Source organism: Stylophora pistillata, chromosome 9, assembly GCF_964205215.1.
Source record: "Stylophora pistillata chromosome 9, jaStyPist1.2, whole genome shotgun sequence".
Classification (NCBI taxonomy): domain Eukaryota; kingdom Metazoa; phylum Cnidaria; class Anthozoa; order Scleractinia; family Pocilloporidae; genus Stylophora; species Stylophora pistillata.
In genome coordinates this window covers 8,155,201-8,177,646 of record NC_142527.1, presented here as the reverse complement: position 1 = coordinate 8,177,646, position 22,446 = coordinate 8,155,201, and the positions used below count along the sequence as shown (strand labels likewise).

Sequence of the window (22,446 nt, the reverse complement as noted above, 5' to 3'; positions counted from 1 at the left end):
TTATGTAGGTTCTAAATAAGTTAGCAGCCTGGCTTTAACTTTCCTATCACCCCAAGCTTTAATCCTGCGGAAAAAATAAAAGTAATTTGTTGTTTTTTTGCTTTTATTGTTTGTTTTTAGTTTGTTTGTTTGTTTGTTTGTTTGTTTTTTGTATTTTGGACTATGATGTATGATGGTATTTGATTTTGTTCAGCAGATGCAAGAAAAGAAACTGTTATACAGTAAGTGGCCCCTATTTCACTTGTTTTTATTCTATATTCATTCAATCTGATACAAATCAAGTAAGGCTGATTGTATTTCTAAAACGTTTCAAGAGTATAAAAACTGTTTTCATTCTCTTGTTCAGCGGTAATATGTTTTCTCTGTGGCAACCACTTTTGATATTCGCCTGGCTTGATTCAGGAGAGCAAAAGAGACATTTAGATCGTGCTGGAAGATAAAAAACTTTCAAAGGCTTTTGAAAGTAAAAAAAGCCAACGGCACAGACAAACTTTCCAGTACGCTATTCCAGATGAAACTGACCCCCTCTTGAAACTCCAGAGTGGGGTGAGACCCTTGGGCTCGTCTTCTGCATGTTGGTGGAATGTTAAGATGTAGCTACATATGATACCGAGGTAAAGCCTTGCCCTGTTTTCCCCTATGTGTCATTAGAGAGATTAATTCTCACAAGACAACAAAGCTAATACAACATTTTATAGAAACTTCAGAGAGGCCACTATATTGTTTATTTGTTTGCTACCACTTTACAGGAATCAACATGACTACGGAGAAAGCTTGCTGTTGAATGCTTTGAAAGTCGGTGCCCAGCTTAGCTTAGCGGCGGGAAGTAAGAAAAACGAAAGTGAGCCGTCTGTCCAACAGGAGGGTGTATATACCGCGCTGTGTTCAGAGACAATGATGGTAATTGCACAAACAAAGAGATTAGAATTACCCAATATGAATGTTATTAAAAATGGTCTCTGCATATATACCCTTTCCTACACTCATCATATCATGACGCACCTTGACCCTGATGTTACATTGCAACGTTTCATCAATTAAAAGTTTGATAATTTTATCCATTTACCATCATCAATTGTCTATAGTCACCATACTATGAATAGAACATTCTATCTGCTTACGAAACGCATTTTAAAGAAACTCAACAGCTCATAGCATCAAAAAAGAAAATGCATTAATAAAAGAGCAACAACAATCGACCAATGAACAATTTATGACCAGAGTCCACCCCGTACCTTATAAAAGTTATTATTCATTAAATTTTAGTAATCTTTCTTTTCTTATCTATTTCAAACATTGCCAGTTTGATTAAGTTTTGTTTCTTTTTAAATTTACGGGTAAAAGTGGTCTCGTTTGGTAACAGTCATGATAAGTTTTAAGCGCAGCATCACAAAAAAAAAAAAAAAAAAAAACATCACTATAAATATGATCAATGAATGTCTAATTTTCACTCGGCAATGCTTATGGTTTTTTTCAACTTTTTTTCATTTGCATTGTTTCAGTCGTGTTCCCAAGCATCAAACAGTTTTGAAAAGAACCGAAAACAGGTTTCGATAATCATGCACGCCTACCAAGTCGATAATACCATCATTTTTCTAACAAATACCACTGAATATTTTGCAGACTTCTGGTGAGGAGGGTTCCCGCACGTACACTTCACTTGTGAAATCAAGAGAAGAAGACAGCGAAACTGATTATGTGCATCAAATACCTGCGCCTGAGTATGTCAATGCCTAAGTAAATTGTTTATAAGACGGTAGCGGGCTAATCCATAAAGCTGAAGTAAACAAAATTTGATAGTATGTGTCTTTGCAAAGCCATAAAACAAGAAATTCTATTGCCATTGTTGGATTAATAGTGGTTTGAGCAACCCTGTCCTTGATTTATGTTCTATGTAAATGTTGCTCTTCGAAGCAATCTCATCTTTTCACGCGTTTGCTTGAGTACAAATTTGCAAAGCTGTGATGTCATTTCAATAAGTGCAGGATCAATGCTAACTGTTCGGTGAAACTAACAAAAAAATGATAAACAGTTTTTTATCTTGTTTATCGAATACATGTGCAGTCGTGGTAATTACTGATGTATGCAGAGAGATTCCCTTGATGGATTCCTTCCCTTTAAGTACAGTTTGAGTGTTGGGTGTTGGGGGTAGGGGAGAGGGGAGAGGGGAAGGGGAAGGGGAAGTGCGTGTGTGCGTGATTTATTATTCCCTTAGTAAAAAGAGATTAGGTAATACATGCAAATTATGGATTAAAAAAAATGTATAGTGATCCAGTGGTGTTATCCAAGCGACTATGTCATTGATTCAAATTAGATCCAAATCCATGCTATAGGTATGAATAGTTAAAAGTTGCCGCGCAAATTTAAAAAAAAAAAACATTGCTTACTTTCGAGAGTAATTTTGCTCTAGATTACTACTCAAAACATGACGTTGTATTTGGACTTTAACATCATTTTTTGTGATCAATATAATCCTTAAACTCAACGTAACTAATAAAGAGAGTCTTTTCTAATGTCGTTTTGGATAGTCTTTCACGCGATTCCAAGGGCATGTTGTGTTTTCTTTCCCTGAGGGCGAGGTTGAGCTATCGCTCCCTCCTTGTTCGTATTTGCCTTCGTTGACGTGAGTTTGCGTTTTCTAGGAATTGAAGCTCTTGCAGGACTACTAAGAGTTGCTCCAGTGGGTATGGTAACCTCAAAAGGGTCAATATTTGTATTATTTTCATTTTCCTTGTCAGACATCTCAGCTTCTAATTGCGATGCCTCGCACTGTAGTAAATTCCAAGATGGCGGACGAGAAGCTCTATTGTTGGAGCGAATAACCGCTGGATGTAAGCCTCCGTTGGGGTAGCTGCTGTCCGGTTCGTGGGCGCGAACAATCTATTTATGCCTGCCAAGCTATCCAAAAGGCCGCAGACCATAATATTAGAGACTCAGGCTCTCATTTAATAATTTAAAACTTAAATAGAAGCAGAGAGGAAGAGTCTGTTTCTTTGTTTGTTTATTTTTTTCTCATTCTACATTTCTCTATTCCATATGCTTATTATTGGTTGAAATCAGCTTGTAGTAATTTTCTTTTATTTTACTGTTTCCTTAAAGCGTGAACTCCCGCTGATTCCTAGTCAGGCCTCAAGTGAGCATCATTAAAGCGTAACTTTCACTTTTGCAATTGTGGCCTTTCCTAAAACATTCCCATCCAAAACATAAGCCCAAGACGATGAAATTAGGAAGAATGCATGTATTGATAGTGCTTGGAATTGAAATGTTGGTATCGAGAACCGGTAAGTGTAAAAGGAATTCAAGATAATCCTTCACTTCAGGAGTTTTGTTTTTTTACTATTGTCGTGGTGCTCATAGATCAAATTTGAGATCTTACGTTTTCAACACTTCAAATTGCATTTTTTTACCAACAGAATGACTTGCTTCCCTAAATTATGAGAAAGATATATGTTTGACTACTGGAACTAAGAAATTTAACTGGGTTTACCGAAACCCGTCACAAGCTATGGAAGGATTGTCGTTTGGATTGAAAAGAAAGAAGGAGCTTCCATTATGGAAATAAGTGTATGTGTTCCCATTTGATTTAGGTTGGACTTTGCTAAATCATACTTGAACTGGACCAACGTCCATTAAGTTGCCGCTTTGAAGCTGTATGTTTCATGTACATCGTCGCAATCCCAGACACTTAATAAAGCTTTATGGATAAATTCTTGGGAAAGCATAGTAGACAATGTGCCCCACAAATTTTTAGCCCGTGACGATGACTGTTGTTATGTCCTTTAACAGACAATTGTCAAGGAGACTGTTTCTTCCATCGTGCTGTTAGTACACGAGCGAAGACATCAACTAAACAAGACATTACCAGTCCTCCTAAAACAAAACCTGTTACTACACAAGTTAAAATGTCAACTTGACAGGGCATCAGTGATGTAGCAGGTAAATTTAAGGATATGTTAAAAAAAAAGTATAACCTGACCCTTCCTGTCAATTTCAATGTACATCAACTTACACAAAATTGCCTCCATAAAATTTCAATGTACATAAAATTACATAAAACTGTTTACATAAACTTATGAGAAAGATATATATTTGACTACTGGAAAGAAGAAATTTAAGGCTATATATAGATTCAAGCTGATGAGGATTTCATCCCATTCCTAAATTACATATAAATATAGCGCATAGCTCACTAGGTCATAGCTCATATAGTGCATAGCTCATATACATATGCGCATAGCTCACCAGGCTTTCCTAGTTTGAGCACTCTGGCATGGCTTAGACAAACTGTAAACTTCTGTGTGGAACAAAGCTACTGAAATAAATGAAAAACGAAAGTCCTCTTTTTCTTTTTCTTTCTCTCTTCTTTTACGCTACGTGTTTCACCGCTGTTGCGGCTCTTCAGGCATATGCTATGCCTGAAGAGCCGCAACAGCGGTAAAACGCTTAGCGAAAAAGCAAAGAGAAGGAAAAAGAATACGACAACTTTCGTTTTTCATTTATTTCAGTATATATCTAAAAGCGCCAGGAATAAGCGCCAGGAATAAGCGCCAGGAATAAGCGCCAGGAATAAGCGCCAGGAATAAGCGCCAGGAGTTTCACTCCAAAAAAGAATAAACTATAATTAATGCGCAGAATTTTTTCAAATAGGGCGGGCATCAAAGGTCCCAGTCTCAGCGTTAATTGGAAATTTTAGTACAATTATCGCCTTTCAAGTCAACGCTGGTTCCTTTACATTTTCAGTGGATTCGACAATTTTTCTATTTATTTGTATAGTGATAATTTTTCGCGTAGTAATTACCGTGCTTGTTTATATGTGTCATCACGCCCTATTTAAATATATTTAAGGAATTTTTAAGTCATTGTATTACAACTGATGAAGGTCTCGGACCGAAACGTTTTTTATCAAACTTTTTAGACTTTTTATTGAGTATATGTCTTCCTTCGCTCGAAGTTGTCCGTCCTCGTTTGCCACACTACTTCTATATATATATATATATATATATATATATAGAGAGAGAGAGAGAGAGAGAGAGAGAGAGAGAGAGAGAGAGAGAGAGAGAGAATAAATGTTTCAAAAGAAAATTTGCCATGAGCGGGATTTGAACCCACGTCCCCCCTGTTATTAGTCAGGTGTGATGACCACTACACTATTAGGACAACCATGCTGGCAGCACGCACGGGAAACTCAATTATTAAAGGTGACAGGGTAAGGGAAGCTTATAACCCCATATGAAACCCAACTCAGGATCTATTAAGGATACACGACCGAAGTCAACTTAGCGGATGACAAATGAAGATCCAATTACGGATACAGGCTAATTTCAATAAAACAAATTCTGTATACGATGAAAACCCTGACCCTGTACACACAAGTATGATTATTTGGGGTGTACAGGGTCAGCGTTTGCCTAGTATAAAGAATATAAAAATAAATAAATATATATATATATATATATATATATATATATATATATATATATATATTTGCCATGAGCGGGATTTGAACCCGCGTCCCCCCTGTTATTAGTCAGGTGTGATGACCACTACACTATCCAAACGATGAGTTCCCAGTAGAAGGATCCAAGGAGGATACAGTGCTTCAATAAAAATATTAAGCAAGTGTAAAACGATGAAACATGAAGCAAACTTCTAGCTGTTCCAGCTTTAATGTGGCGACCTTTCGGCCTTCAGCCTTCTTCAGGTGGAACGTATTTACATAAAAACTAAAAACTAAAAGTGCTAGTAGGTTTACAGAATGAGCTGAATTTATACTAAACGTGAGAAATATAAATAGTATTGCGTAATGCATTCCAGACCTAAATAATAGGATATAATAATGAGTAAAAGGCAAGAATGTGCAAGGGGCGAAATAACCACGATTGGTTGCGAAGAACTCAGTTACATTGTGTAAATGATGCCCTAATTACAAATTATAGCGGACGCGATTTTTGGATCTGAATTCGCGTCTTTTGTTAAGTCCGTGGGGACTAAGTGTACAAAGTTGTGCGGTCCAGTAGGCCTCTCTCGTAAGTAATAATCTATCAATATAAGCTGCGTCCCCTTGGCTGGTAATTTTCTCAATAACAATAATTAAAAATTAATTTCAGAAATTTCGTGTTTGGTACAATTGAAGTGGACTGCAAGCTCGCACGTTTTTTTGTTTGTTCGCATAGATAACTTGTGATTACGAAAACGCACCTTGAATTCAATGGAAGTAGAACCCACGTATTGTAAATTGCATTTCTTGCACGAGGACCAGTAAAAAACATTTCTGGAAGAGCAAGACAAGTTTTGGCAAATCTTATAGGTTCGGCCTGTGGAAAAACTCTTAAACTTGGAATCTTGAAAATGTCTATTGAACTACTGAATCTTAGTTCAAGTGGGATCGAGTTTCATAGTCTCGGTGCCGCCACAGCAAACACTCTCTCTCCATACGTTTTCAGTCTAACTTTCAGCGTTGTCAGAAGGTGTTGAGAGGACGACGCTGTTCCATTGAGAGCTTTGTAGACCAATAGGAGAATTTTAAAAACTATACGGTAACGGACAGGTAGCCAGTGAAGCTGTTTGAGGACGGGGGGTATATGATCAAATTTCCTAGTGCGTGTAACAACTAGAGCTGCTTTGTTTAGAATAGATTGCAATCTTGAAACTAGATTTTGTGGAAGACCATAAAGCAAGGAATTGCAGCTATCGAATTTCGCAGTAACAAAGCCATGAACAACAATTTTGGCACTCTCTTCGTCAATGTACTGTACATCTCATGTACATCACTACAGCTCGCGTATTAGTGTTGAAAAGTATTGATCATATTCCCGGCCTGAAAACGTGACTTCACGCTTAAATACAAGCTGAAAGGGAAGAGTGTCGTCGCGAGAAACCCGGATGGATGAATGCGTGGTATTAATTTTTAAAAATAGTCATCTTTGTGATTCATGCTTGTTTTGAAAAAAAAATAAGTAGATTAAAAACACACGCTACTATCAACTTAATCCGGTCAATTTTTTTTCATCTTTGGTTTATTGAGAAATCTTCTGAGTTAATTTTAACGAAAGAAGAAATACAAAATCTTAAGAAGAAGGCTAGGAGGCTAGTGCGGCTGAAAGAGTTTCTTAGGGAAGCCGGAGAAGCGAAAAGTGAAAGGTGTAATAATCGGGAAGTCTCCAGCAGAGAGTTGAAGTTTTCTCATGGAGGATCTTGATTTCTTTTTACTTTGAGTGTATTTCTGTCTTTTCTGTTTTTCTGAATCCCTGTTTTCTTTCAGAGAAAGCCTGGATCAAAGAATAGAAGGCATAATTTTTACGAAGCAAAAAAATCTAACCTTGCCCTATGCTTTTCTCGATGAATGCTTTGGACTTCGTTTGACTTATTCGTTTTGCTATGTATACATTGTACGATTTTAAAACAGTTTTTTTTTTCTCCCCTAAAAAGTGTTGCTGACGGACCAGGGATCCTCTACAACTACCTTATTAGTTGTTACAAACATCGGTGGGCTCAAGAATGACAAAAACTGCTTCACCCATTATCTGACAATCGCTATCTTAGGAGGATTGTTGTTTATATTATCAATCATCCTTGCTGTGGTTTTGATACTGCTACGGAAGAGACAAAGTGAGATAGGTACTTGGATTTTATTGGGATTTGATTTACAAATCTAACGCTAATTTTAGCCCGCTTTGTCATCTTGGTCATCTAGGGGTAGACTTGATTGTTAAAAAAAGAAAAAAAATCGAACGAGGTAGTTAGATCTTATTGGCATTTCAGTTAAAACTTAACTTTAATCTCTAGTCCCACTATTATCCTGGTAATCTAGGGGCTGACTTGATATAAAAAGTTCAATAGATGCTTAATATCAAACGAACAAGCTGGCCAAATGCAAAAATTAAGTGGTGAGTTTAGGATTAGAAAAACACGAGTTGTGGCAAATGCAAAAATATATACCCTATTTGTCTTAGGCGTTCTGTAATTGAATACTATGCTGCCTTTGAAGATCGACTGATTCTGCAAAAATAACACCTAATTAAAGAACAATCAAATTACGCTATGCCAAATCGAGAAAATATCAATCAAGACGCCCCAAACAATATAGTGAATAATTCTAGGCAAGCTGGGTGTCTTATTGAGGTGATGGCTTTTACGGCTGACGGTTAACATCATTCCTACGTTTTCACCAGAAATTTAGTGTTAACTCTTTTTACGACTATCGCTTGAAATGTTTCAATTTTTGCAACTAACGCCTAAAGTTTTCAGTCGTGTTACAGCTATCGTTAAACGCCATTGAGATCCTCTAAGCTTTGCCACGCCTTCTTGGCTGGTCAAGTTATTCAGCCTACATGTCTGTTTAAGCCTGGCTTCAACTTTTACATGAGCCCAAATTTTAACTCTTCGGAGAAAATAAAAAGAATTTTTTTTTCCTGTTTGTTTGTTTTTGTTTTTGTTTTTTGTTGTTTCATGTTACAATTTTTTTTTTCTTATTTTGGACTGATGATGGTATTTGATTTTATTCAACAGATGTAATAAAAGAAACTGTTATAAAGTAAGTAGCCCCCTTTTCACCTGTTTTTATTTTTATTTATTCAGTCTGATGTAAATCAAATATGCGATTGGATTGATCCAGGAGAGCAAAAAAGACATTTCACCGCCCGGGAAGAATGAAAACTTTCCAATATTTTTAAAAGTGACAAAAGCTAACAGCACGGAAAAACTCTCCAGTATGTTATTCCAGATTAACACGACCCCCTCTTGCAATCAGAGTAAGGTGAAACCTTTAGACTCGCCTTCTGCATGTTAGTGGAGTGTTAAGACGTATGATTCCGAAAGAAAGCCGTTCCTTGTCTTCCCCTCTGTCTAGTCACAGAGACTTGGTCTCATAAGGTAGCCAGGCTAATGCAACTTTGAAAGACACTTTGAATAGGCCACTGCATTGTTTATTTGTATGCTGTCATTCTACAAGAATCAACATGGCTTCTGAGAACGCTTGCCGTTGAATGCTTTGAATGTCGGTGCCCAGCTTAGCTTAGCGGCGGGAAGTAAGAGAAACCAAAGTGACCCATCTGTCCAACAGGAGGGTGTATATACCGCACTGTGTTCAGAGTCAGTGATGGTAATTACACAACCAAAGAGATTAGAATTACCCAAAAAGAATGTTATAACTAGAAGTATAATTAACGACTGTCTAATTTCACTTGGCAACGTTTATGGTTTCCTTCAACTTTTTTTCATTCTATTTACGAGCTTAGTCGTGTTTTCAAGCGTTAATAGTTTTGAAAGGACTCAAGAGCAGGTTTCGATAACCATGCACGCCTACTAAGTCAATAGTACCATCGTGTTTCTAACGACTGAATATTTTGCAGACCTCTGATGAAGATGGTTCCCGAACTTACGCTTCCCTTGTGAAGTCAAAGGATGAAGACAGCGACATTGAATATGAAAATCAAATATCTGTTCTTGAGTATATTAATGCTTAAGTGGATTGTTCATAAGACGGGTAGCGTTAATCCGTAAAAGGCAGAAGTGAACGAAATATCGATAGTGTGTGTCTTTGCAATTTCCATTGACATTGGGGTGGTTTAATGGTGGTTTGAGCAACCCTGTCCTTGAATTATGTTCTATGTAAACGAAAAGTAAACTATACTTTTAGCTCGTTTAGGCAATCTCATCTGTTCACGCTATCTCTTAATTAGAGCTTGTCGCAGTCTCGCCTATAAAATTAATAAAATGTAATAATAACATTGATGATGTTAGGTGATTGATTGTGGTCTTTTCTTACTGTACTACGTAGTTAATCATTATTAATTATTTGATAGGATCATGTTTGAATTTTAATTATCCGCCATCTTACAAATGCTTAAGTAAGGGTGAATGATCTGTATTCTTGTCTCTCGGTGAATGTCATATTTCAGTATCTCCTTATCAATTTTGTACTCAACCTTGCTCAGAGTTCTTACTTCATGTGGCTGCCTTTGATTGTATGACATTAGATTATAGGATGAATGAGACTAGTGAAATAGTGAAACGCACTGAGATCTGCGCTTTTTTACTGTTTTATTTTATTCTTTTTTTATTTTTTCATTATTATTGCTTTTTAATTGGGGGGGGGGGGGGGGAGATTAATTAAAAAAAAGACTAGTACTCGTTGACAGACTTTTCTTAAATCCAGAGATATCTAGCACGACAGTCGTATTGGAGGATCTAAAAGAGTCATGGCTTTAACGGCCAACGGTTAAAATTTTGGCCAATTAGCAGCTACAGGTTTAAAACTTTCCATTGCTTTCACCAGAATTGTTATCGGTGTGGAAACATTTCCTGGTGTCATAAAACGTTAGCAACGTTCTTTAACGCGTAACTAGAAAAAACTACAGCCAAATCAGCGCGTTTAGTTCGTTTTATAAACGACATTCCAACAAATTAACCGTCAATCGTTAAATTACCTAAAATTGAACCGTCAAAGGGTTTATTTCTAACTGCCAACCGTCAACGTGCCCCCCCAGATTTTCACACCAAAAGATCTCACGTTAGGTCTTCACGCTGGCGTGTGAACAAACATGACACGTTATCTTTAAAGATTATCTTGTAGCTTGATTGAAATTTGTATCAAACAAAGTGACAGCAGAAATAAAATCTATGTCTTTGACTTTAAAACATGTTGCTTAAGTTTTTACGTCAATCCCGCTTTTGTCTGAAAGCTATCTTAGAAACAATTGTATTTCTACGTATGATGCACGATCCTCGCAGTAGAGAGGGCTACTTATGCAATAGCGAAGATCAGACCTGAAAAAAATCAGGCCTTAACGGGATTCGAACCACTGACCTCTGCGATACTAGTGCAGCGCTCTACCAATGGAGCTAACAAGCCAACTGGGAGCAGGCCGTTAAGTTGATTCGTAATAAACCCGTGATGATAAATCAGATACGATGAATATATGAAGTTCATATATTTTGAACCGCAGTTATAGATACGTATGATGCAAGATCCTCGCAGTAGATTACTGAATTTGGAGCTGTAGCCACGAAATGTTCGACCGATGGTAACATTTGCTCTTAAAAGTTATGATTAAAGTGGCAATAGAAGCAGGTTTTTCTTGTATCCCTCAATCAAAGGCGGGATTGACGTAAAAACTTAAGCAACATGTTTTAAAATCAAAGACATAGACATAGAGAGTAAGGGATAGGAGGGGAGCTTATTCGAGATGGGCGTTTGTTTGACATTATAAACTAGGGAGTGGGAGCTCATTAGAAAAAGGACACTTATTCCAGGAGAGATGGTGGTCAAAACATTTTATAAAAGCCATGTGGTGAATGTAATATCAAATACTATTGTATGAGAACCACTCTTACATCAGAATTGCAGCACATGTATGTTCAGGTGTACAGGACATCTGATGTCACACTATACAAGTACATTGTACAGTCATGCATTGACCGCTTTTTTATGTGGCAAAATTCAATTATACATTCGTAGAGTATGCACAGTGCTCAAGAGGGTCTCTGAGTTCGCAAGTACATGTGGGAAACACAATGTCCACACCAAGAAAGTTTCCATAAATCAAAAAACATATGGACAAGACCCCAGTCTGCTCCTTTACTGTGTACATAACTTTAAAAAACGGTTGGGTGCTCGACAGGTCAGGCTATAACAATGGAAAACAGCTTGTATAAAGCCCTTTACCTCCCATCAGTGAACAAGAGAGAATTTCTCTTTACAATATCAATACAATATCAAGCAGACAAGTGAAAAGGGGGCTTATTTAGCTGATCCAGTATCAAATCTCTGAGCAAACATTACAAGAATTAGATTTTAGATAATTTTTAGAGTTGTGCCGTATTTATCCAACACGCCAAATTTTTATTTGAGTGCGGGCGAAATCGCGGATTTTTCGGGAGTACAAATATGGCGTGATATTTGTACTCGTCTCGCGCGTTATTTGTAGTCAACGAAGCACAGTTGGATAATAACTGTAGATATTAATGTCTTTAACTAAGAGAGTTTGCAAAATCGTCCCTTACCTGTTGTCAAATTACATCCATAAAGCTCAAATCTCAGGGCTCAAGTGTTGGAGCAGTTTGTTGGGTATAATCTTATGTACCGTGCTATATGAAAAGGTTTGAAAAGGACTGTTTTGGTTGTATCATCATTTGCATTGGCTTGAAACACCTAGAACAAAAAATAAAAAATAAAAATTATCACGTGCTTAAACATGTAATTGTCATGTTAATTCTTATGTACGACAAAGATAAGCAATTTATGAAACTTACCTAGCACCACGATACCCGTGTATATGTTTGCCAAATAAAAAGATATTATCCTTCCCTAAAACAACACTACCAAAACCTTCCCCACCCCCTTCCCCGCTAAAAATAGAGGAGTCCGAATAACCGGGTATGTGTGCAGTTATAAAATGAATTCGATTCTCTTTACCTTGACTTTTGCCCCCTCTGTAAAGTTATTCCAGTTGTTTCCGTCAAAACTGAAACTCACATAATAGTGGGTAACAAAGGAGCCAGAAAAACCTTGTGCAGTAATTGCCATTATATTTCTTCAATACTGTAAATTCACTTGTATACATGGATTTCTATCATTTCTTCCAGGGACTCATGCTTTGCAGCTGCATAACAATGCGTACTTAACATATGAATCATAATTTAGTGATGCTGATGCTGTGATATCGCTGGTTGGAATAATACCTCTTGCCATACCAAAGTCAAGTGGGTAACAATCTAATAAAGCATTAGAGAAAATCAAATGAAATCTAGTTTCTAAAGTGTGTCGTCAAACTATTTGCATACACACACCAGCAACTCACCCGGATAAATAAACCTAACCTATACTAACTAGCCCCCCCCTCCCCCCCCCCTTCAAAGAGATCTGTACATATAGACTTGATATTACGCTAAAATCAATAAATAAATATGTAAAAGGCACAGTTGACGCATTCAAAATTGGTGGTATCAATGATCTACAGCTGAAACTCACACAGCAAAATAAAATATATATATCTATATTTTGTATTTTATTTTTACACAATTAAGGGGAAGGTAAGAGCTCTTAATAATTTCTTTTTCTTTTTTCTCTCTAAATTCTAAACTACTACACTAGCTAAACTCGAAGAGAAATTATAATAATTTACTTAAATAAGTGCATATTTTTGAATAAGAAAGTAGAAAGCAATTACGATATTTTAACAGCTATATACGAATGTACACTGTGCTCTACGGCGTGGGCGTTCATTCGGGGGTGGGAAGCGTCTCAAAATTATAGCTTGGGGGGCTTACAGTTTGTATCAGAGGAAATACAGTATACAGGTCAAAAAACATTCTATAAGAGCATGTAATGAATGTAAGGTGAAATCAGGACTTACTGGATGTGTATCGCTCTGGCATTAGGATTGCCAGAAAATGTATGGCAACCATGTTACTTCCTGAAATGCCTTGCCTATTTGCAAGTACTTAACAGCTTATTGAATTTGGTAACCAACAAACCGCCGCCCAGTTACCTCAATGGATAGTGCGCTGGACTGTTGTGCGGGAGGTCGTGGGTTCGAGCCCTGGCCGGACCAACACTCAAGGTCTTAAAATAATTGAGAAGAATTTGCTACCTTTCTATAACAACATCAAGAAATGGTTAGATATTCTAGTCTTCTCGGATAGGGACGAATGGAGGTCCCTTCTCCTGCAGGGTTGGGGTGGGAGACGTTTATTTCCCACACACGAGATTACTGTGTGATGGATGTCCTCCCCTGGGGTGGGATGGGTGGGAAGGTGAGATCGATATGGACTGAAGCGGCTGCCAGAGGCGCCTGAGAAAATGCCGACGTCTGTTCTGGACCTTAACAACGTCTCATTGTACACAAATCTGTAATTCAGCTCTCTGCAAAAGGTTTGAATAAGCATCATATTAGCATCATATCAGTATCCATGTACACTTTGATACACAGTGTTCATGAAGTCTTTTGTCTCTTGAGTATGTCGGATCAATAACATCGTCACACCTAAATTTTACAATTTTACATGAATCAAAATACCTACTTCCGGCGAACACCTCATGACAACTTTAAATTTTAAAAACGTGTATAAATTCAGCTCCGAGATTAAGGTAGCATATTCACGGTCATGGCGGCAAGGATAAATTAGGTGTCAAACTGAAAAATTATTTCGAGTGTAAGTGACCGTTAAGAAATGTGATTTTTTTTCACAAAAGATCGATCTTAATATGCGAAACAGAAATAAAATTTTCACACAAGAGTTTTGAGAAAAGACGAGCAATTAAATTTTGGCCAATTTTGATGATCGGCGCCGTTAAAAACAGGCTATAAAGTGCGGAAGTGATTTTTGCTCGGAAAAGAATTATTTTACAACACTTCGAAACCCCAAGGTGGTTTCGATCAATTTCGGCCTAAGACAGATTCATTGGCAAAGTTTAAAAGAAAACGAGTTTTTGTACCGAAATTCACGGGCCACTTTTAAAGACACTGCGTCTTAATCGTAACCATTACCTTCCTTGGTTCTTGTTGCCGTGCGTTACTGTTTGTTTCGTTTTTTTTCTACTACTCAAGAAAGTCAAAAATGCAAATTTCATCGACGGATCCACAGTAGAATCAGCAAAAGTGTTACAACGCAAGAGAATCTGATTTCAGGTCTTTTTTTTCCCAAACGACATTTTTTAGCACATTGAGCAAATATGATTTCTTTACAATTTTTGACTTATCAATTGAACAATGGTTGCTCTGTAACAACTGATGAGAAAGCACTGACATCATGAACAACAATAAATCGGAAAATTTTGAACGAAAATCGACTTGCGTCTCAACTTTACGCTTTAGACAGTCGTTCAGAACAAAAAACCCAGGTAAATAACATGTTTGGTTAGTTTCCTGTTTTGATCTTGTATCAAAGTATCATAAAAGATTTAGATCTGTTGCTAGAGCTACAGATTTCATGACTAGACTAATCCGGATTCTAAGTAATGTGCTTACCAGGAGGACTATTTCCATATATGGTTCCTTATAGGGTAAGGATGGCAAAGAGTACCGCGAAACAGCATTTATCCATTCCGACTTCTTAATATCTCTCATCAGAAGATCAAACTTCAAAGGCGGATTTTTAGCGAATCGCGCTATGAAATGGGTATCAAGTGCTTCAGATCTTAAGGTAAAAGGTGACTTTTCGCTTTATCGATATGCACACGTGTACTGGACACAAACGCATGTAGTAACTTTTACATTAACGCAGAACAGAAAGTTTTTTTTGACAAAGAATTCAATCATGGCCCCTGCCAATCATTGACAAAATAAAACTTAAATAGCAGAATACATCCAAATATTGTTCAAAAAGAGTTCACTGCATTTGTCTGGCTTCCCAGCTCCTCGGTGACTCGTTCATCTCGATGAGACCATTTTAAAGAATTGATCGATGTCGGAAACCTTGACTAATATGCTAGCCGTTTCAAGAATGCAATAATGGATTGATTATTTGAATATTGAACCCGATAGCCGTATCCGTTTTGAAAAGGCGCGGATCATTGTTCAAATTAGAAGCCCATTTCTGAAGTCCAACAAGATTGTACTATTTGACGAGGAATCCTGAAAATGAACAAACTGCACTGTAAAAACACTGCGAAAACAGTCGATCGCAAATATTATCGAAATAAAAAAAAGTCTTGCGATGGCTTCGCCCGTAAACTATTTTTTTCGACCATGAATACACACAAGAATTTCTACAAGTTCGTCAAGATGTAAATAGGCGAAAAAAAGCTCTCGATAACATTCCATTTACAACATTTACAAGAAGTTCTACACAACACTCGCACTCAGCTTCCCACCCATATATGACGCCATGTTGAAATAGTTCCAATCCATCATCACGTGTTCGCGTAAGCCAATCAGAAATGGACTTCTGATTTGAGCAATGATCCGCGTCTTTTCAAAACGAATACGGCTATCGAGTTCAATATTCAAATAATCAATCCATTATTGCCTTCTTGAAACGGTTAGCGGGTTCCATGTTCAAATATTCAATTCCTTATTGCGCTCCTGGAACAATTAACGGGTTCAATATTCAAATAATCAAATCATGAATGTAATCCTGAGGGGTACGCTTCAATTAGTTTGACTGTAAGTAGTGTTGGAAATAAAGCCTACAAAACAAAAGAAAACAAAACAAAAAACAAAAAAAATAAAAAATTCAGGCCTGTACGGGATTTAAAACCATGACCTCTGTGATACCCCTACAGTGCTCTACCAACTGAGGCAACAAGACAACTGGAAGCTGGTCATTCTTTTGGCTCGTATTAAACCTATGGTCATAATGACCAGCTCCTAATTGATTTTTTATCTCAGTTGGTAGAGTATTGCACCGGTCTCGCAGAGGTCATTGTTTCAAATCCTGAACAAGCCTACATTTTTCAGTCAGGCCTTACTTTCACTACTACTTAAGCAGTGTTCATTACTGCGAGGATAGTTTGGAAATAGTACTGTGCACTGACACATGCTGCCGGCCCATAACACGTTTGATATCAAAATGTACTCGGACAAATCTTCAAAACTATAAATTTACGATGGCTGTTGCAATTTCAGGGTAGTCAAACTAAAAACTGGAGGTATTTTATTGTCCAGGTTTGCCTGTTGAAAGTAAGATTTGATAAAAGTACTGCTCAATAGGCAAGGGACTTGTCCTACACGCCAGCGCTCAGCATTCCACGGCAAACTAAACCTAAAGTGTACTAAGAAAGATACTTTGTTAAAAAAAATGGAAAAAATAGTATTCATGCGCAGCCAGCTCTCCCCACCCCCCTCCTCAAACAAATAAAATAAAATATAAAAAAAATAATGGTAATTATAACTCAGAACAGTTTGGTTCATCTTATCTCTACCTCTGCCGGGATATGGTATGTCTCTGTTTTATTGTACATTCAGGTCTCCTCAAGAGCTTTGCCGGTTCAAGGTACACTTTCAATGAGAGTAATGATTATTTGTACAGTTGGAATAGAAGCAGAACAATCTGCGAAAGCTTTGGGTATAACCTTGTCTCTACTGAAAGTCGCGAGGAATGGGAATTCCTGATGGAAACTATACAGAACATTACAACCCCTGAGTACTTCAACTTGGGGGTGGAGATGGTTAAGTGATAACAGCATAGTAACTGCGTCCAAAAAAGGAGAATGGCCATGGGCAGAAAGACAACCTAGTGACAATAAAGGTCGCGAGAAATGTGTGGAGATGTACAAAGATTATGATGACAACTACGGGCTCTATAATGATATGAGTTGCGACATGAAAAAAGATTCTGTTGGATTCATATGTGAATGTAAAAATGGAAGAGGTAATATTTCCTCGTCGATTCAAATTACATGAAACTAAAAATAAGCATTGGTCAGACCTATTACGGCCCAGTCCTTCTATCGAAAGTCGATTGCATCGAGGAAGACAGTTAAAGAAAAACACATAACATAATGCAAATGCCAGATAGACAAGTTATTATATATCGATCTTGCTGTGAGCAAATAAGCTCTTCTCGATTCATAGTTTTTTAATTTTATTTTTGGCGTATAGCTATTGATCCATTAATTTACGTTTTTTGCTTATAATGAGATACACCACCGTTACCATTGCTTTACATTTCTCTTAAAAATGGACAGACATTCACAATTTTACAACAGTAAGTTAATTTCCTTATTTCTCTTTAAAGAACAAATCAGCGACAGCGACAATGTCCACCAGAATAGGTGACAATTGGCGTTATACTACCGAAACAGGTAGACTGTTTTTTCGGAGACGCGCAAAACAGTTGCCGCTGGTGAGAAACATTAGAATTTAGCCCACATTATCTATCCGTGACGCCTCAAACATAAACGCACGTAATCGCATTCTTTCACATTGCTGAGAATCAAACGATGGCGGGCTTTTCATCAAAAAACGAGAAAGGTCTTATATTGATGGTAAAAGCGTAGACGATAGCCTAAGATGTACGATAATCGCTTCCATTTTAGCTGAAAAGAATATTCTAGAACACTTTTAGCTGGATCATTTTGTATCACTTAACGAAAGCGGATGAACGACGACCTACAGCAAAAGCGCGGGAAAAGAAATGTGAAGGAATGTTATTACGTGCGTTTGCTTTTTGTGCCAACATCTTTTTAGTCGTGTGATCACCTTTGTCACTCACGGCAACTGTTACGCACGTCTCTCCGGAAAAACAGTCCACCTGTTTCGGTTGTAACTGTCAAAGGCATGACTTACCCAACATGTTTTTGTTGTTGTTGTTTTTTTACTCACTACTACGTTGCTATCGTTAGGGTAGATGAGGGTTAACGTGGTAGAACATGGCTAACCTAGGGTAGATGGTGATAAACGTGGTAGAACATGGCTAACCTAGGGGAGATGAAGGTGAACGTGGTGGAACATGGGTAACCTAGAGTAGATGAGGGCTAACGTGGTAGAACATGGCTAACCTTGAGATCAGGGTTAACGTGTTGGAACATGGCTAACCTACGGTAGATGAGGGTGAACGTGGTAGAACATGGCTAACGTACGGTAGATGAGGGTGAACCTGGTAGAACATGGCTAACCTAGGCTAGATGAGGGTTAACGTAATAGAACAAGGTTAATCAAGGGTAGATCAAGGGTTAATCAAGATCGGTTAGATCAAGGGTTAGATCAAGGTAATCAAGGGTTAATCAAGGGTACCTGGGGTAGAACATGGTTAACTAAGGATAGATGGGGGTAACCGTGGTAGAACATGGATTACCTAGGGTAGATGAGGGTAAACGTGGTAGAACATGCATGGCTAACCTAGGTTAGCCATATTCTACCACGTTAACCCTCATCTACCCTAGGTTGGCCATGTTCTACCACGTTCACCCCATCTATCCTTAGTTAACCATGTTCTACTACGTTAACCCTCATCTACCCCAGTTTAGCCATGTTCTACCAAGTTCACCTCCATCTATCCTAGGTAACCCATGTTCTACCACGGTTATCCCTATCTACCCTTGATTAACCATGTTCTGACACGTTAACCCTCATCTACAGTAGGTTAGCCATGTTCTACCACGTTTACCCTTATCTACCCTATGTCACCCATGTTCTACCACGTTTACACCCATTTACCCTTGGTTAACCATGTTATACCACGTTAACCCTCATCTACCCTAGGTTAGCCATGTTCAGCCACGTTCATACTCGTCTACCCTAGGTAACCTATGTTCTTCCCCGTTTACCCCCATCTACCCTTGATTAATCATTTTCAACCACGGTAACCCTCATCTACCCTAGGGTAGATGAAGGTTAACGTGATAGAACATGGTTAACTAAGGGTAGATGAGGGTAAAAGTGGTAGAACATGGCTAACCTAGGGTAGATGAGGGTTAACGTGGTAGAACATGGTTAATCAAGGGTAGATGGCGGTAAACGTGGTAGAACATGGGTTGCCTAGGGTAGATGAGGGTAAACTGGGTAAAACATGGGTAACTGAAAGAAGAGGAGAATAACTTATAGAAGAAGGTTAGCTAGGACATATCGTGCAACATACATGATGGTTTCATTATTTAGTATTAATGGATATTAGTTATTGGGACGTGATATGGACCTAACATGAACGCTTTACCTATACTTAAGAGGATTCGTTTATGATTTTTCAAAGACCACTGTTTTGTCCTTAAGGATCTTGAAGGATACTCACAAAGATCTTTACTGGGATCTTTACAAGTTTTGTTGCAGGATCCTTGGACTATCTTCGTTAAATTATCGAGGATCTTATCACTTGGTTTTGTATATTACGATCACTGGAGATTTTTCAAAGATCCTCAGAAGACCCTTAGAAGATCCTTTGTAGACCTTCGTCTTTAATGATCTTTAAGGCCTTCAACGATGCTTAAAGATCCTAAATACGCCGTGAGGTTTATCACCAGTGTCATATCCTGCAAAGATTGGAACAGGATTTTAAGTGAATCATTTGGTAAAATTTTCGATACAATCGACTTTTCATCTAACTCGCATGTAAATGTAATGTCAGAACTAAGCTGCGAGCCAGGCAAGTGTGAAATCAACCAATTTTAAATCACTCAAAAGTCTTAAGTTTCATCTCACTTTGAAAAACAGCAAAGGCTTTCACAACATCAGCAACAAAGCAAATTAATTAAGATTTGAACAAAACTAATACTATGTAAAACATTAATAATGTACATATACAGATGGAATTAGAATACATATTTACCTTTTGGTAGGAGATTGACCATAAATGTATATATACGTACGCCTTTCTGTGCAGTGTTTTTTTGAAAAAAAAAAACATTATAATCCTGAAACCTAATCTAATTCTGCTCCCGTATCTACAAAGAAAACATTGTTTGCCATGGCTTTTCGACCTTAAGCTGTACAAACTAGTCTTTCTTTGTCGGGAGTCGCCAGCTGAATTAAGTTATCGGTGGGAAAAATGTTTCAATTGATGGTAAGGTGTAGAGTTTTGACAATTTTGGTAATTCTTTGAAACCAGTAGTTTACCTTGATAATGGCTCAGGACTTGACCCTGGCGCGAAGCAAAAGAAAAAATCATTTGAAGGAATTCTTGCATTCAGAAATACGAGCGCGCATTTAAAGTTCCTCGGTATAGTTTTATTTTACTTGTGTGCAAACAAAATACCAATACATCGAACTCAAATTATTCAAAGAAGAGTTTCCAACCGCTGGAAAACCGCTGAGTATGAATCTTTTTTTGCTGTTTTTTTTTTCTACCATTGGACTATAATTATATTCTAAAGTTTATAAAATGGTGAAGTGACAAATGCGCTCGTCTCCCAACGGTGTGACCCAACCTGACTTCGCATGCAGGTTTAGATTGTTGTTGATTTTCGTCCTTGCTCTTGGTTCTCCGATTTTCCTCCCCCCTTAAAAAGCAACGATCGAAATTCAAATTCGACCAGTGCACTTCCGAAAAACGCACAGTTTTTCATACTGCGACCCCATGGTATCTAAATGAAAACGTTCCAATCAAACAAAGGCATCCAAAGGGCTAGATCTGAATTTTTTAGGTTTTCAGTTGTTTGCTTCCCGTTTACATGCTTTTTTCTTGTTGTTGTTGTTGTTGGTAGTTATTCTTTTTGCTGTTTCCTGTTTTGTTGTTGTCGTTGTTTTTTGGGGGGTTGAAGTGTAACATCTGACATGAACTGTGCAGTAGGTGCAGCAAACTCTTAGATTCTTGAAAAACAAAGTATTCCTTAACCGTCATTTGAAGAAAAGAACTAGACAGTTCGGGACATAGACACTTTCGTCTATACATTTTCCTTCAACATGATTGGTCCTAAACAAAAGCGCAACAAACAGATGGGGCAGCGAGAAGATTGGGGCGATACTATTATCTTGCTATGTTTTTCATGGCGGCCAGTGCGAAGGGGACGGCAGAAGATAATTTAAAATGTTAATAGAGACATCATTGACTTATTTATTTATTTATTTGCCATATAAAGTGAACTGGGTCCCAAGAGCCATTAATATCGGAGAAAAAAAAAAGAAGGACAAAAACGCAGGACTTGCCTAGGCTTTTAAAAGTTAGACTGTGACGCCATTTTTTGTGACGTCGTGGTATAAACAAACTCTCCATTGTCCGGACTGCTTAATGAGGTCGTAAGGGTCAGAGTACTTTCGAGGGCTTACTATTATAGATTTTCTCCCCAAATACTTTAAGATGAGAATGAGGACGTACTCTTACCTCTTGTAGCGTAACATCCATTTGTTCCCTCACATATATATCCTGCTCCTTTAATTTTTACTTTACAGCTTATATTATTTAAGAGGCCATAATATCGATTATAATTTTTGTACCATGGCTAATTTCCACGCGAAGCACTCGCTGTGCTGTTTTTGCCGAACCATCGCCACTTTCTGGATTATTTGTCTTGTCTCAGACCAATGAAGTATTCAGCGGTTTTCCACTTTTGAATGGATTGCATTAAAAATTCCCATTCATCGCGATTCTCAATGGAAACAATAGAGAGCTTAAGCACCAGACGTTCTTGACGTCACGAACGCCCACCGGAAGTCATTAGAGGAACTATGTACATGCTGCGCATGTCATGACGTTCGCGCGGTCACGTCGCAGACGCCTGAACGCCACTTTTCGGGTTGAAGGTAGGACGCCACAAAAATATGCTGTTATTTTGTTTTTAGGAGATAAATTATTGACTCAAAACCATAAAAAGCTCTTCCGCTTTACATTAAGTGATTAAAAAACGTTTTCGTAGCGCGTAAAGTGGTTTTTGCTTAATCGATAGATTAAACGGGATTCGACAATGGCAGACAATCTTCTAGCCAAGTCAGGGTGAGTTAAGTAATTTGATTTCATGTCCATTTGAATCATCAAATGCAGAACTAAGATTTTTTTAAATCGGGTTTAGGCTTATCACAAATTACTTTGAGCGATAATTTAGAATTAAGACACTTAAGCGACATTTAGATACAA

At 37.8% G+C, this 22,446-nt stretch overlaps 1 protein-coding gene and 1 long non-coding RNA gene across 3 annotated transcripts in view; both read left to right on the top strand.

Moving 5' to 3' along the window:
- Positions 1–2,139, top strand: part of LOC111347384 (uncharacterized) — a 28,977-nt gene extending 26,838 nt beyond the window's left edge. Inside the window, exons 5-7 of one of the 2 annotated variants that reach the window (XM_088732140.1) lie at positions 197–221; positions 750–900; positions 1,624–2,139. In XM_088732140.1, coding sequence (XP_088588266.1) covers positions 197–221; positions 750–900; positions 1,624–1,737 — 290 coding nt within the window. In that variant the 3' untranslated portion in view covers positions 1,738–2,139. Of the gene's footprint in view, positions 1–193; positions 222–749; positions 901–1,623 lie in introns of both variants that reach the window. The other variant, XM_088732139.1, reaches the window with a different exon arrangement.
- Positions 2,140–3,336: 1,197 nt separating this feature from the next.
- LOC148723063 (uncharacterized) lies at positions 3,337–8,639 on the top strand. Its single transcript, XR_015991370.1, has 3 exons — positions 3,337–3,936; positions 7,429–7,617; positions 8,509–8,639. It is a non-coding gene; the product is annotated as an uncharacterized LOC148723063 (long non-coding RNA).
- Positions 8,640–22,446: the final 13,807 nt, after the last annotated feature.